Consider the following 14,337-nt stretch of genomic DNA (forward strand, 5'->3'; position numbering starts at 1 on the left):
TACAGACTAGAGCATGGCCGCCGGAAGCGTTGGAGCGCGTCGCGTCCATGTTCATCGCCAAGATGCCGAGCGTCGACGCCGAGCTGCGCGACTGCTGCGTGGAGATGTGCCAGCTGTTCCACACCAGCGTCGTGCAGCTCAGCGACAGGTGACTACCGCCATACAGACTAGAGCATGGCCGCCGGAAGCGTTGGAGCGCGTCGCGTCCATGTTCATCGCCAAGATGCCGAGCGTCGACGCCGAGCTGCGCGACTGCTGCGTGGAGATGTGCCAGCTGTTCCACACCAGCGTCGTGCAGCTCAGCGACAGGTGACTACCGCCATACAGACTAGAGCATGGCCGCCGGAAGCGTTGGAGCGCGTCGCGTCCATGTTCATCGCCAAGATGCCGAGCGTCGACGCCGAGCTGCGCGACTGCTGCGTGGAGATGTGCCAGCTGTTCCACACCAGCGTCGTGCAGCTCAGCGACAGGTGACTACCGCCATACAGACTAGAGCATGGCCGCCGGAAGCGTTGGAGCGCGTCGCGTCCATGTTCATCGCCAAGATGCCGAGCGTCGACGCCGAGCTGCGCGACTGCTGCGTGGAGATGTGCCAGCTGTTCCACACCAGCGTCGTGCAGCTCAGCGACAGGTCACTACTGCCATCCGTCTGTAAATTCATCTTTAGGGATGATAGACTCCTCATGACCCCATGAGGATGTAGGTTTGGTGCTGCAGATGTTCCAAGGAGGGGGTAATCATTTATATTGTCAGGTAATCGTTGTTGTTTGTTTGCTCGGGGCTTTTAAACGGGGGTTTGGTCGGGGTTGTTTGTTTTTTGCTCAGCTGTGTACTAGCATTTACAAGACTTCATTGTACCTACGTACCTAAAGCGTACGAATAGGTTAAAGGGTTGATACAATCAAAGTTTACCCATTGAACTGTTACAGGTTCTATTCGGAGCAAAACCGTAAAGTGTACGTCACACCGACGAGCTACTTGGAGCTTATAAAGGCATTCCAGAATTTGTACACTTTGAAAGTGGACCAGATTACTAAATCTAGGAATCGGTGAGTAAAGCTGCTTTGATTCGTTTTACAGCAGATCAGTAAAATTGGAGTTTAATTAATTTATTTCCTCATTTTGGTCAACTATGGTTATTAATTCAACAAGTTCGTCTTTGTTGCGAGTGCTTAGTTTAAATCTCGAGCGAGCGAAAAATATTGCGATAGATTCTAAGTTAGAAAGTTAGCTCAAGAAATGAAAAGTTTGCTGTCGTGTAATATATTATACTAGATGATACCCGCGACTTCGTCTGCGTGGATTTAGGTTTTTAAAAATCCCATGGGAACTCTTTGATTTTGCGGGATAAAAAGTAGCCTATGTCCTTCCCCGGGATGCAAGCTATCTCTGTACCAAATTTCGTCAAAATCGGTTGAACGGTTGGGCCGTGAAAGGCTAGCAGACAGACAGACAGACACACTTTCGCATTTATAATATTAGTATGGATTATACAACATTTTGCACCTCATTAGCAAAAAAAAAACAAGATATAAAAAAGTTTAAATTCAGCGTTTGTCACTAATTATTTTAATTGTGATGGTATTAAATTATCACTACGTTCTCTAATTTTGTTACTTTTTAAACTTTTACAACAATAATAATTATCTACAAAGAAGGTCTTTTTGTCTGCGTTCGGAATTGCGTCTTTCATAAAATAAAATATATTATTTAATTTTAATATCCTTTTAAATGTCAAGTTTTCAATTATGAAGTCTAAAAACACATTTTAATTAAATTCAATACTTAGTTTAAATAATAAAATAGAGCTTAAATTTTTTTTTTTTTTTTTTTATTTATGTAAAAAAAACTGGGTAAAAATGACTTTTGCTGTTGAACAGAAAGAGGTACAATTCCAGATACGAGACAGGTCTAGAGCAGCTGGACTTCGCGGCTGGCCAGGTGGCCGTGATGCAGCAGAACCTCATCGATCTGCAGCCGCTACTGGTGGACACCTCCGACAAGACTGAGAAGCTGATGATCAAGATCGAGCAGGACACTGTGGTGGTGGAGAAACAGAAAGAGGTACAATTCCAGATACGAGACGAGTGTCCGTGATGCAGCAGAGCCTATAAACTGTAAATGTTTCGGCCCCTGCTTGTCGCTAAAAGGGCAAGGTCGCTCTCAGGACCAGTCGGTCAATCGACATTCGACATGTGGAGGCTGTGGCTTGTATACGTGCAAATGGCACTTTGAGTGGGTGCAAGAGAGTGTGCAATGTGTGTGTGAGCTACAATACGAACGACAGAAGTCCGCAGTGACGGGGCGAGGTCGTTGTCCTTTCAGGCGAGGCACGGATCTCCCACAAATTTGTTGTTTACCAAAGTTATGATCCAGATACCCCAATTTTATCTGTTTCACATCAATATCCGGAATCCATTCGACAATACTTTAAGACAGGGCAGTTGACCGCGATCTTACCTGGTGGTAAGTGATTATGGAGTCAAACATATTTTTTTACGGAGTACCTACGAGAATACCTACCTATTATAAGACGGCAGTTTTATTTCACTTATAACCTTTATCATTTTCTGCGCGGTATCATGCCGAAACACTGAATCGCTTGGCACCACGGCTTGGCCGGCATGATGGTAATTAGTTACGGCTGAAGCCTCCCACCAGACCAGACCAGAGACAAATAGAATTTATAAATTCCCAAATCGCCTCTGCCTTGATTGAATCCAGGACCTCCAGCCACAATCTTATCGACTTCAAAAGAATTTTAAGATATTAAGGATTTGCATATAGTGCCCGGCAAACAACTTTAATATTGACGCGATTGGGTGGTCGCCATTGCTCTGCCAAATGTTCCCCACTAGGATGTTCGTCGAGCACTGCACAAAAATGAGAATGAGTAAACCTGTAGATAGTGGGCGCGGACGAGGCTCTGGCGAACGAGGCGGCGGCGGCGGCGCAGGCCATCAAGGACGACTGCGAGTCGGACCTGGCGGAGGCCGTGCCCGCACTGCAGGCGGCGCTGGACGCGCTCAACACGCTCAAGCCGGCTGACATCACGCTCGTCAAGTCCATGAAGAACCCGCCCGCCGGCGTCAAGCTCGTCATGGAGGCCGTCTGCGTCATGAAGGGCATCAAGGGGGACCGCAAGATGGATGCTACTGGTGAGATGCCGTCTTCAGCATCATCACAACCCATCACCGGCTCCCTACAGTAGGGGGACACCAGACTTGTATTATACAATAAATAAAACCCTAAACTTAGACCCTTGGTACTCCTTAATTGTTTTTAGTAATGTTAAAAGGCCAAATCAAGACAATACTAAATCAGAAAAAAATCTGTACAATCTCACCCCAAGTTTCTCACTACGCATTTGATTATTTTCTAGGGAAACCAATTGAGGACTACTGGGGACCCTCGCAGAAAATGCTGGGCGACATGAAGTTCTTGGAGAGCCTGAAGAATTACGATAAGGACAATATACCTCCAGCTATCATGAAGAAAATTAGAGACAAGTAAGCTAATGTCACTTTTTCTCGCTAACTGGTTACAGTTAAACTGGTATACCTACTGTAGGTTTGAACTGTTTACTGTTTATTATTTAATACCTAGGTAGTTACATGTTCTTCAGTTATATAACCAATTTAGCTATCACTAGGCTGATTATCGATTTTGGGAATGAATAAGTATGTACAAATCCTACTTCAAAGGTACATCCCGGACCGTGAGTTCGACCCGGCAGTGATCGCCAAGGTATCGTCTGCTTGCGAAGGGCTGTGCAAGTGGGTGCGCGCCATGGACGTGTACGATCGAGTCATCAAGGTGACACATGTTCAATCCTAATCACAAAAAACTGAAGAGAATCTAAATAACGTAGTAATTTTGTTGGACAGGTCGTAGCGCCTAAGAAGGCAGCCTTGGCGGAAGCTGAAGGAGAGTTACAGATGCAGATGAATACGTTAAATGAGAAGAGAGCTCAGTTGCAAGGAGTACTTGACAAATTGCAGGTAGGTTCGGATTTTTTAGTTCGAGAAACGAAATTAAACTTGCTGAAACAGTAATAGGTACGACAGGTTTCTACGACAATAATTATATTAACATACCTTTTTTTAAACATACTCCCTTGGAAGGAAGAAGTAAGTAGGCAGTAGTATATCCTGATGTGAAGGCTTAAATTGGTTCTCGGGTTATAGTGAGAATTACATGGTAGGTACAAAAATTTACGGTAGATTAAAATCTCATTCCCATTTATTTTTTTGATAGGCTCTTAACGACGAGTTCGCAGGAATGACTCGCAAGAAGAAAGGCCTGGAAGACGAAATCGATCTGTGTTCGACCAAGTTGTCTCGCGCCGAACAGCTGATCGGCGGGCTCGGCGGCGAAAAGGCGCGCTGGACCGAGCTGGCCAGGCAGCTGCAGGAGCTACTGTCTAATATTATTGGTCAGTAGTAGATTTGCATACCTACGTAAATTGCTCAAAAATTGTAACCTTTTTTTGGTTTTTAGAATCAAAGAAAGTTAACCTTAGACCTCAAAAATGTTGTAGATGATTTACGAGGCATTCGTTTGATCCAACTTTGAACTAAACAGTGGTCCCTTACAGGTGACGTGCTGCTATCGGCGGGGTTCATCGCGTACCTTGGCCCCTACACCGTCAGCTACAGGCGCGAGCTGGTCGCCGTGTGGAACCAGCGCACGAAGGAGCTAAGTAAGACAATATCGATGATCTTAACAATCTGTACAACTGCGTTAATCGTTACAATAATTTACATGGAGCTCGGAGCGATTCTGACAATGTCACATAGGTCCTGGTTAATTAACGGAAACGTAACGGTAACGGTAACGTAAAACGAAAAAACAACTAGTTCCACGAAATTCAGGTTCAAATATTTGGCAGTTATTGTGGTACTTCGGCGCTAGAATTAAAATTCTGCTAGCTTCATATTATATTGTTTATCATGAGGTTTCATGATTTGGGTGAATTTCTATATAAAACAGCATGTAGGTAAAACTTGTACGAAACGTATTGGCTGTGTACTTTGTAGATATTCCCTGTTCGGACGTGTACTCCCTGGTGACGACCCTCGGCGAGCCAGTGGTGATCCGGGCGTGGAACATCGCGGGGTTGCCTGTGGACGCGTTCTCCATCGAGAACGGCATCATCGTGGAGAAGTCGCGTCGTTGGCCGCTGATGATCGATCCTCAAGGTTAGAGAGATCAGATGATAAGTCGATATCAGAACAATGCTAATAATGACTTGGGAACATAGGTAGGAGACAGTCATATAAGATTAAAAGGTTAAGGAAGTAGTGTAACCATTTTTAAAATTTTACTATCGTGGTCATTTTTATTTGCTTTTTTTAAATTTATTTTTATTGTAAGCACCACATATCTTGCACGCAATACATAAATGGCAAAATGTGAAAGGGACCATCCATGTATGTACCATCATTTACTACTCACATTTGCAAAAATAAATGATTTCACTTCATATACCTGTTTACACTGTAGATTCCTTTGTTGTCTATTCCTGTACGTAGATATTGTGGTCGATCGTTGTTTTAAGAAACATTGCTGAATTTACTGTCAAAACTTCAGCCTGCACATTTTTCACTTAATTGACTAAAAACTAAGTGAATGTCCAGACCTAATATCACTGAAACGGACCGAAGCAAATTCAAAATGCATGACTTTTCTAACTTGAGTTTGTAAAAATTTGCGTTTCATTTAACTCAAAAATCCTGCAATGATATTATACAAAGTATCACTCCTCTACAGAGCAAGCCAACAAATGGGTGAAGAACATGGAGCGCGAGAACCAGCTGAAGGTGATCAAGCTGACGGACTCCAACTACGTGCGCGTGCTGGAGAGCGCCATACAGCTGGGCTTGCCCGTCATGCTGGAGAACGTGCGAGAGCAGCTGGATGCTGTGCTCGAACCGGTGCTGCTGAGAAATATCTTTAGGTGAGACTGATGAGTAAACATAAGAACATCGAACCGGTGCTACTGACAAATATCTTTAGGTGAGACTGATGAGTAAACATAAGAACATCGAACCGGTGCTACTGACAAATATCTTTAGGTGAGACTGATGAGTAAAAGGAAATTCTAAAATTAACTGAAAATAATTACCTAAGATAAGATACTTAAAAATTGATTTGAAGCCTGGGAGGAATCACGTGATGCGCTTGGCGTTTTCTGTGATTTATCCATTCAAATAGATAATTTTTATCTATTCTAATAGATTGGGGTATCTATTCTAATAGATTGGGGCATATGGATCTCATGTGATCCAGATGTCCCAATAATACCTACTACTACATCTGCCTGTATAATAATATTATTATACTCTAACATCTATTTTAAAATACGTTTTGATCAGTGTGAATAGATAAATTTCGTCTGTTCAATTTCATCTATTTATACTTATTTATTTACATCTGTTTTAATAGTTAAGTTACATATATTCCAATAGATGGTTTTAGCGCTGTATTCTAATAAAACTTATATTTATTAAATACATTTTGATCTATTTGAATAGATAAAATGTCATCTATTCAATTTCATCTTTTAATTTACATCGATTTAAATAGATAAATTTCTTCCATTCTAATAGATTGGGGCATCTATTCTTATCCAGATGCCCCAATAATACCTACTACTAGTATGGGGCCACGAGAGTCGCTGAGAACTTTTTAGGGAAGTTAAAATTATGACAGTGCATAATCAATTAATTATGAAAATTTATTGTACGTACATAAAAACATAAATAATTTTTTAAAAAAGTGACTGTCATAATGTAAATATTAGAAATAAAAATAAACTTGTAATGCCCGCCTCTAGGCTTAGTAAAGTTAGCAATTCATTTGCTCGTAATTCAATACTTTTTTATAATAAGCTTCCAGAAGACATATTGGAGATGTCTCTCAACAAGTTCAAAGTTTTCATAAAACGTAAACTAATCCTATTATTCATAATCATCGTATTATTAACCTGTGCACGTCCACTGTTGTACCTACATAGTCTATGTAGGTCTACAGGCTTTCTTAGCCAACTGTTCCCCGCCATCCTCTTCTTCCATCCGTCGTGCCGAAGAGCGCCGCACTCTTCGCTTACATTCCTACGCGGTCTGCCCTCTGGGACTTTTCGGCTCTAACGACAGCATGACGTGCCCACTGCCACTTCACCTTGCTGGTGGTTTGGACTATGTTTGATGCGAATGATTGTGTTCAGGTCTGGTGGCGTGGCCTGCTTGAAGTTGGGTGACAACATTCTGGAGTATAACTCCAACTTCCGCTTCTTCATCACCTCTCGGCTCAGCAACCCGCACTACTTGCCGGAAATCGCTGTCAAGGTAAACTACTTATTTTAAGTACTTTTCTAAATCTTGCAACAAACAAAAGTGTGTTTACAATGATTGCGGTTTGTCGCGATTGTGTATTGTGGAGTGTAAATCTGGGAGGACGCTCCGGTGTAGGAGGGTAGTGTGTATTGATTGCTTCTCCTGCTTCTGTAGTAGTGGGAGGGCGGGCAGGTACCAACATTGGAATGCAGTTATAGAGTCCCGCGTGCATGCAGGTGACGCTGCTGAACTTCATGATAACGCCGCAAGGGCTGCAGGACCAGCTGCTGGGCATCGTGGTGGCGCAGGAGCGGCCCGAGCTGGAGCTGAAGAAGAACCAGCTCATCGTGGAGGGCGCCACCAACAAGAGGACGCTCAAGGAAATCGAGGATAAGATTTTGGAGGTATAAAGTAAAAGCATTAGTGAAGCGCTTACTTCAGAGGCTTCTGTAGAAAGTAAGAAACGCCAGACTTTTGCGTTTCAGACAATTTTCTTTTCGAGTTCATAGAATTAATACCTACCTGCCCTAAACGTGGACTGAAAACTGAAACATTGAAAAGTCGTGAGAAGTGTATGATAATGTGTGAGTGTAGGTAATTATCGAATACCTATAGTACACGACAGGTCGAGATGGCAATCAGGGTGGGGACGCTCCGCACCCCCCTGCACTAACCCGGTGCGGGATAGCGCAGGTGACGTGCGGGTGAACGGGGCGTCCCTCCGCTTTATACCTCGATCGACATCTCGACCTGTCACGTACTATACATATCGTGTACTTTTCAGAGTTTCTGATGACCAAAACTTAAAGTTTGGTTTATTATTTTTTTCTGTTTGACTGATTTGTGATTCGACAACAAATTGCAGCGTCCGACTCATCTCAGAAAGTAAATGTTAAAGTTGTCGGCAGGTCCTATCTTCCGCCGGAAATATCCTGGAGGACGAGTCGGCGAACCAGATCCTATCCTCCTCGAAGACCCTCTCGATAGAGATCGAGGCCAAGCAAGCCGCCGCCGCCATCACAGAGAAGGAGATCGACGAAGCTCGCCTGCTCTACGTGCCCGTGTCCAAGCACTCCTCCGTGCTGTTCTTCTGTATATCGGATCTGGCCAACATCGACCCGATGTATCAGTATTCTTTGAACTGGTACGTGCCTGTCTACTTACTAACATTTCCTCTAGTGACTTGACCAGGTCACCAGGCTCACAGCTGAAAAGCAGCGTCCTGCATTTTACGCGTGTTGGCGCATATGATACAAAACATTATGCTGAGTCATTTGGGGGTGGTGTCACAGATGAAAAATTACATATTTTGTATGCTCTGTTTTTATCTGTGACCCCATTTTTTTCGCTGGGGAAAATGCACTTATTGTCCGTTCATCATAACTTGACGCGTGAATGAGTATTTTGGCACCACTGCCTGGTCGAAGGTTTATTGTTGCGTAATTCGCAATGGTGCCAACATGTTAGTCACGCGTCAAGTTTGCCACAACAGCGGGTATACTGAGCAGGAGTCGGGTTTCGCCCACGGCCGCCTCCGTTCACCTTATCGTGCTTATAAGTTGAAGTTGGAGTATCATGTCTTACATTTGTAACGTAGCAAGGAGGTTGTGCCTACAATGCCCTTACTACGTAAATAAGAATAGGGAGTTCCTGCCTAACTTGATACTTGGTCGGGGTTTCTAAAGGAAACACGGATTGCGAGAAAAGTATAGCAACAGTTTATTAAACTAAAACCTTAATCCTATACTATACAAGTTATTTACATTACGGAGTGGTTTATCTGACTACGGAAAATGATATTTTAAGGACGGTTAAATCGGACTACAGTTACAAATCTACTTCGGATACACGGACCGGACTATATCTACGATTGACAAAGACGCACGCGGATCCATGGTAGGTACGTAACAAATGGCGCGTCGCGGACGGATACCGGAGGAGCGAGAGGAGGCGCGGGGGCCTACCGGTGCCGTTAGATTACTCTACATCGGTCGAGCAGCGATGGGAGATCACACCAACCTTTGCGAGGCGCAGGAGTCGAACGACTGTCTGTAACGGATGGCGGCCGCGCTATGTATAACCCAGTGGGCGGAGCCTAGCCGGTGGCGTGATTAAATCGCGGAGCTCGCCGATTGGTGGGATGGTGCGGTGCTGTGTGACGTGACCCGGCCGTGGAATGTTCGAGATGCCGGCCAGCGCGCCGGCCTCCAGCTGCTTGTGACATATCGTCACACATTAGCTGCAAACAATACTTTCAGGTTTATTAACTTGTACAACCAAGCGATCCTGAACTCGCCGACCAGCGATGTTCTCGACGAGAGGCTGGAGGGGCTCAATGCCTACTTCACTCGCAGCGTGTACGAGAACGTCTGCCGCAGCTTGTTCGAGAAGGACAAACTCATCTTCTCGCTCGTTCTCACTCTCGGCATACTTCGGGCTAGGGTGAGTACGTCTATTCTCTTACATTTCGATTTAAGACATGTTGGAAAAGGAACAAAATTTTTCAAATGAACCACAAAATAATATTTCGGCTCATTCTGCTAATTTATTGCTCCCCTATTTGTTCTTGTTGCCGTGTATTAACAAACTATTGAGTATCCTTTAAGACGCTTCTTCTTCCAGCGTCGCTCCTTCAACTTTAAGGATCGTGGCTCCCCTTTGATACGATTCTTGCTACGATGTTCTTCCATCTTTCTCTATTTGCTGCCATGTGGATTACCGATAGGTGTGTCGACCGCTTTTATTTGGTCTATCCGTTAGCGGGGTCACTTTCCTTAGATCTTACCAGATTATGTTAAAATGATTTGACCAAGTTTTCATGTAACCAGGGCAAGTTGGACGACGAGCAAGTGGCGTTCCTGCTGACGGGCGGTGTGGCGCTGGAGAACCCCCACGAGAACCCCGCACCCGCCTGGCTCTCCGACAAGTGCTGGTCGGAGATCGTGCGCAGCAGCAATCTGAACGGGTGAGCGATCTGACATTACTTGTCTATGTTCCACCCCATGTTCTTGCTGACGGGCGGCGTGGCGCTGGAGAACCCCCACGAGAACCCTGCGCCCGCTTGGCTCTCTGACAAGTGCTGGGCGGAGATCGTGCGCAGCAGCAATCTGAATGAACGGGTGAGCGATCTGACATTACTTGTCTATGTTCCACCCCATGTTTTTATACCTTGAGTAAAATCCTTAATGTTGTTCCAAAAAGTAACAGCTAATGTTCAATAACGGTAACTATGTGAACAATGTGGAAATATTGACACAACTGGTTAGGAACGCTGGTTTTGCTGCAAGAACCTGCTAAGCGCATTACCGTGCAACTATTGAGTTAAGAGTTCGAAGAAAGAGCAATGCTTTGGAACCTGAATAGAACTACTTATTATATTATATTCTGCGCCTGAGCTCTGGTACCATTTCCTTCTATATTTGATGATTAAAAAAAGGTTGACATACCTAATCATCGAGTTGTCACTCAGGTCTCAGTAGAAGTCGCCACGGATGTATATTTTCCTGTTTTATTTTATTTTTACCGTGAATCTATATATATAAAAGGAAAAGGTGACTGACTGACTGACTGACTGACTGATCTATCAACGCACAGTTCAAACTACTGGACGGATCGGGCTGAAATTTGGCATGCAGTTAGCTATTATAACGTAGGCATCCGCTAAGAAAGTATTTTTGAAAATTCAACGCCTAAGGGGGTGAAATAGGGGTTTGAAATTTGTGTAGTCCACGCGGACGAAGTCGCGAGCATAAGCTAGTGTACAATAAGGATCAATCGACGTTTGCCGAAGCGTGCTATAGCGTCCAACGTTACGACTTCCACAGGCACTGCTTACATCACGTTTTGAGATACAATTATTATGTTAATATCGCACAGGCTCCGCGGCTTCAAAGAGAACGTGCAAGGCAACATCGCGGCGTGGAAGGAGTTGTATGACCTGGCGGCGCCGCAAGAGGCCGCCCTGCCTGAACCGTACGCAGCCATTACAGGGATCCCGAAACTGATTATGTTCAGGTTTTTATACTTTAAATTATTTGTATTTTTTATGACTTGTTGAAGAATTTAAGATGACAGAGTTTTTGACACGGCATCATAATGGAACATTGAATCTCGACATTCTAGTTTCTGTATAATTATCGTGTCAGAGCAAACGCCTCAATAATTTTCTAAATTACACTCATTAGGTCCGATTTCCTTAAAGTTAGGATCATGCGATTTTATTTAGTCCCTTCTTGGCATTATTCATGCCTACCGTATCTGCAACCGTGCTGCAGGTGCATCCGGCCCGACAAACTGATTCCTCTGGTGCAGCAGTACGTGGTGGAAGAGATGGGTCACACGTACATTGAGCCGCCGCCCTTTGATCTGGAGAAGTCGTACAACGACAGCAACTGCTGCTCGCCGCTCATCTTCATCCTGTCGCCCGGCTCCGACCCCATGTCGGGGCTCGTCAAGTTCTCCATGGAGCGCAAGGTGGTCAGCTTCGAGACCATCTCCCTTGGCCAGGGACAGGTTAGTTCTCATCTTCATCCTGTCGCCCGGCTCCGACCCCATGTCGGGGTCGACAGCGCATGTAGTCTCGTCCCTCAACAAATAGTTTTAATACAAAGTAATAGTTATTATGTCGACGCAGGGTCCAATAGCGGCCAACATGATCCAGCAAGCGACCGCGACGGGCGGCTGGGTGGTGCTGCAGAACTGCCACGTGATGGAGTCGTGGATGGGCGAGCTGGAGCGCATCTGCGCGGAGGTGATGGTGCCGCAGCTCACGCACGCCAGCTTCCGCTGCTGGCTCACCTCCTACCCCAGCAAGGCTTTCCCCGTTACCGTGCTGCAGAATGGTGAGCCGTCGTCTCTAGGGACGCTCGAATAGAACAGCATATAGCTATCTATGCGAAAATAATAATTTCACTAGCCCAAATAATTCGTTAAAAGAATTCATTTAAGTCAGGATCCGAGAATTCAATTTCGTGTAGTGATTTTTTTTAAGAAACCATCAAAGCTTAACTTAATTTAAAACATGTTAATAAGTAGACACGGTTTAATTTAAAGTTTAGCAAATCCGCCGAAAACGCCGGTTTGTTAACCTTCTTCTTTGTTCTTCTTCTCCAGGTGTCAAAATGACAAACGAAGCGCCCAAAGGTCTAAAGAACAACATCTACCGCTCCTACAGCTCGGACCCCATCTGCGACCCCGAGTTCTACATCTCGTGCCCGCGCACGGAGGAGTGGCGGCGGCTGCTGTTCGCGCTGTGCTTCTTCCACGCGGTCGTGCAGGAGCGGCGCGCGTTCGGGCCGCTGGGCTGGAACATACAGTACGAGTTCAACGAGAGCGATCTGAGGATATGCATCATGCAGTTGCAGGCGAGCTCTTCAACTGACCGTTCAAATTGTCATAATACGAATCCAAGCACTTGCGTAGCATCGGAAATTTTAATCATTCGCTCCCTTCTGGTCCGAATAGTAATTTTTGGTATTGTCACATTTGGTTGGCAGATGTTCCTCACGGAGTATTCGGAGACGCCGTTCGACGCGCTCAACTACCTGGCGGGCGAGTGCAACTACGGCGGCAGAGTCACCGACGACAAGGACCGCAGGCTCATACTGTCTCTGCTGTCCATCTTCTACAACGACGAAGTTACTACAGATCCTAAGTACGACCTGCTGCGCTTCTGATGCTCGCCATCTTAGCTTAGCTTCATGTATTGGAGGCGCAATGTGTGGCTTCTAAATCTATACTATAAATGCGAAAGTGTGTGTCTGTCTGCTAGCTTTTTACGGTCCAGCAGTTGAACCGATTTTGATGAAATTTAGTACAGACTTGCTTACATCTCGGGGAAGACATATATCCTGGAAAATGAAAGAGTTCCCACGGGATTTTTAAAAACCTAAATCCACGCAAACGAAGTCGTGAGCATCCTCTAGTAATATTATATTCCTCTTCTTTCTGACACACGCCAGATATATAATAGGGGGATTCGGGAGGCTGATTGTACTGGGGTGTTCTGTGAACAGTTACTCGTTCTCTCCGAGCGGCGAGTACCGTGTGCCGCCCGCGATGGACTACAGCTCGGTGCTGGAGCACATCCGGGCGCTGCCGATGACGGCCAAGCCGGAGGTGTTCGGGCTGCACGACAACGCAGACATCACCAAGGACAACAAGGAGACTGCTGCGGTACGTAGCTTCTTCTTTGTAAAAGCTAGTGTTCTGTGAACAGTTACTCGTTCTCTCCGAGCGGCCAGTAGCGCGTACCGCTCGTGACGCGTATCTTGGATCTTACAAGACTAGGATCATTATGCCAAATTGTTAAACTGACTCTCTGTTCAGGCAGCCGCCATATTTTCATCCCCAACAAATAACGGCACAAGGAGACATTTTGTTGAATGTTAACCACATAACGATGCCAACGTTCAGATTCTCAGATTTTCTTTGGTGGAACGGTGGAGGAAGAACAAAATTGTGAACAGGATTCAATTGCGTTGGTGCTGTAAGCCGAGCACTTCCGTCTGCGTTAGTGACTGATCGTCAATAGTTTTTCGAATGCGGCGATAGTAGTGTATAATTGGGCATTCTAGGTCACTACAGCATGTTTCGTTTCACTTCGTTCACGAAACATGCTTTAGTGATCTAGCCATGCCCTATTATAGGTTTTGCATTTCGTTCATTCGAAACATGATTTAGTGTTTGCCCAACTAAGATTTAATAAACGTTAATCATTATCTAAGATGGTTTGCAATTTTCAATATAAACTATGGTGTCGTTGAGAAACTATTACTTTATTCGAGTTTGTTAAAGCTATCACACAAAAATGATATTTGAAAAGCAACCTCAATCACTTAATTTTAATAACATTTGTACTGTTAGCGAAAATACTAAGTTCCGTCATGGTAAACTATTTCCCAATACAATACGGTGTCTTATATGTGGTCCATCGAACTGTGGTAAAACCAATTTAGTCATCGGTCTTCTCCTATACGGAAATGGATAACGATTTAGAAAC

The 14,337-nt window shown here is 44.8% G+C and overlaps 1 protein-coding gene across 1 annotated transcript in view; it reads left to right on the top strand.

Annotated features, from left to right (window-relative positions):
- The window catches only part of Dnah3 (dynein heavy chain 3, axonemal), a 69,447-nt gene that overhangs the window by 47,843 nt on the left and 7,267 nt on the right, over positions 1-14,337 (top strand). The window contains exons 49-69 of the mRNA XM_034974433.2: positions 930-1,049; positions 1,899-2,064; positions 2,906-3,158; positions 3,383-3,509; positions 3,705-3,816; positions 3,888-4,001; positions 4,258-4,435; positions 4,598-4,702; positions 5,040-5,201; positions 5,773-5,959; positions 7,229-7,349; positions 7,574-7,741; positions 8,246-8,481; positions 9,596-9,779; positions 10,166-10,302; positions 11,214-11,351; positions 11,612-11,849; positions 11,971-12,178; positions 12,450-12,700; positions 12,833-12,990; positions 13,352-13,511. Of these exons, the coding sequence (XP_034830324.2) occupies positions 930-1,049; positions 1,899-2,064; positions 2,906-3,158; positions 3,383-3,509; positions 3,705-3,816; positions 3,888-4,001; positions 4,258-4,435; positions 4,598-4,702; positions 5,040-5,201; positions 5,773-5,959; positions 7,229-7,349; positions 7,574-7,741; positions 8,246-8,481; positions 9,596-9,779; positions 10,166-10,302; positions 11,214-11,351; positions 11,612-11,849; positions 11,971-12,178; positions 12,450-12,700; positions 12,833-12,990; positions 13,352-13,511 (3,523 nt within the window). The remainder of the gene's footprint in view (positions 1-929; positions 1,050-1,898; positions 2,065-2,905; positions 3,159-3,382; positions 3,510-3,704; positions 3,817-3,887; positions 4,002-4,257; positions 4,436-4,597; positions 4,703-5,039; positions 5,202-5,772; positions 5,960-7,228; positions 7,350-7,573; positions 7,742-8,245; positions 8,482-9,595; positions 9,780-10,165; positions 10,303-11,213; positions 11,352-11,611; positions 11,850-11,970; positions 12,179-12,449; positions 12,701-12,832; positions 12,991-13,351; positions 13,512-14,337) is intronic.

Source organism: Maniola hyperantus, chromosome 13, assembly GCF_902806685.2.
Source record: "Maniola hyperantus chromosome 13, iAphHyp1.2, whole genome shotgun sequence".
Taxonomy (NCBI): Eukaryota; Metazoa; Arthropoda; class Insecta; order Lepidoptera; family Nymphalidae; genus Maniola; species Maniola hyperantus.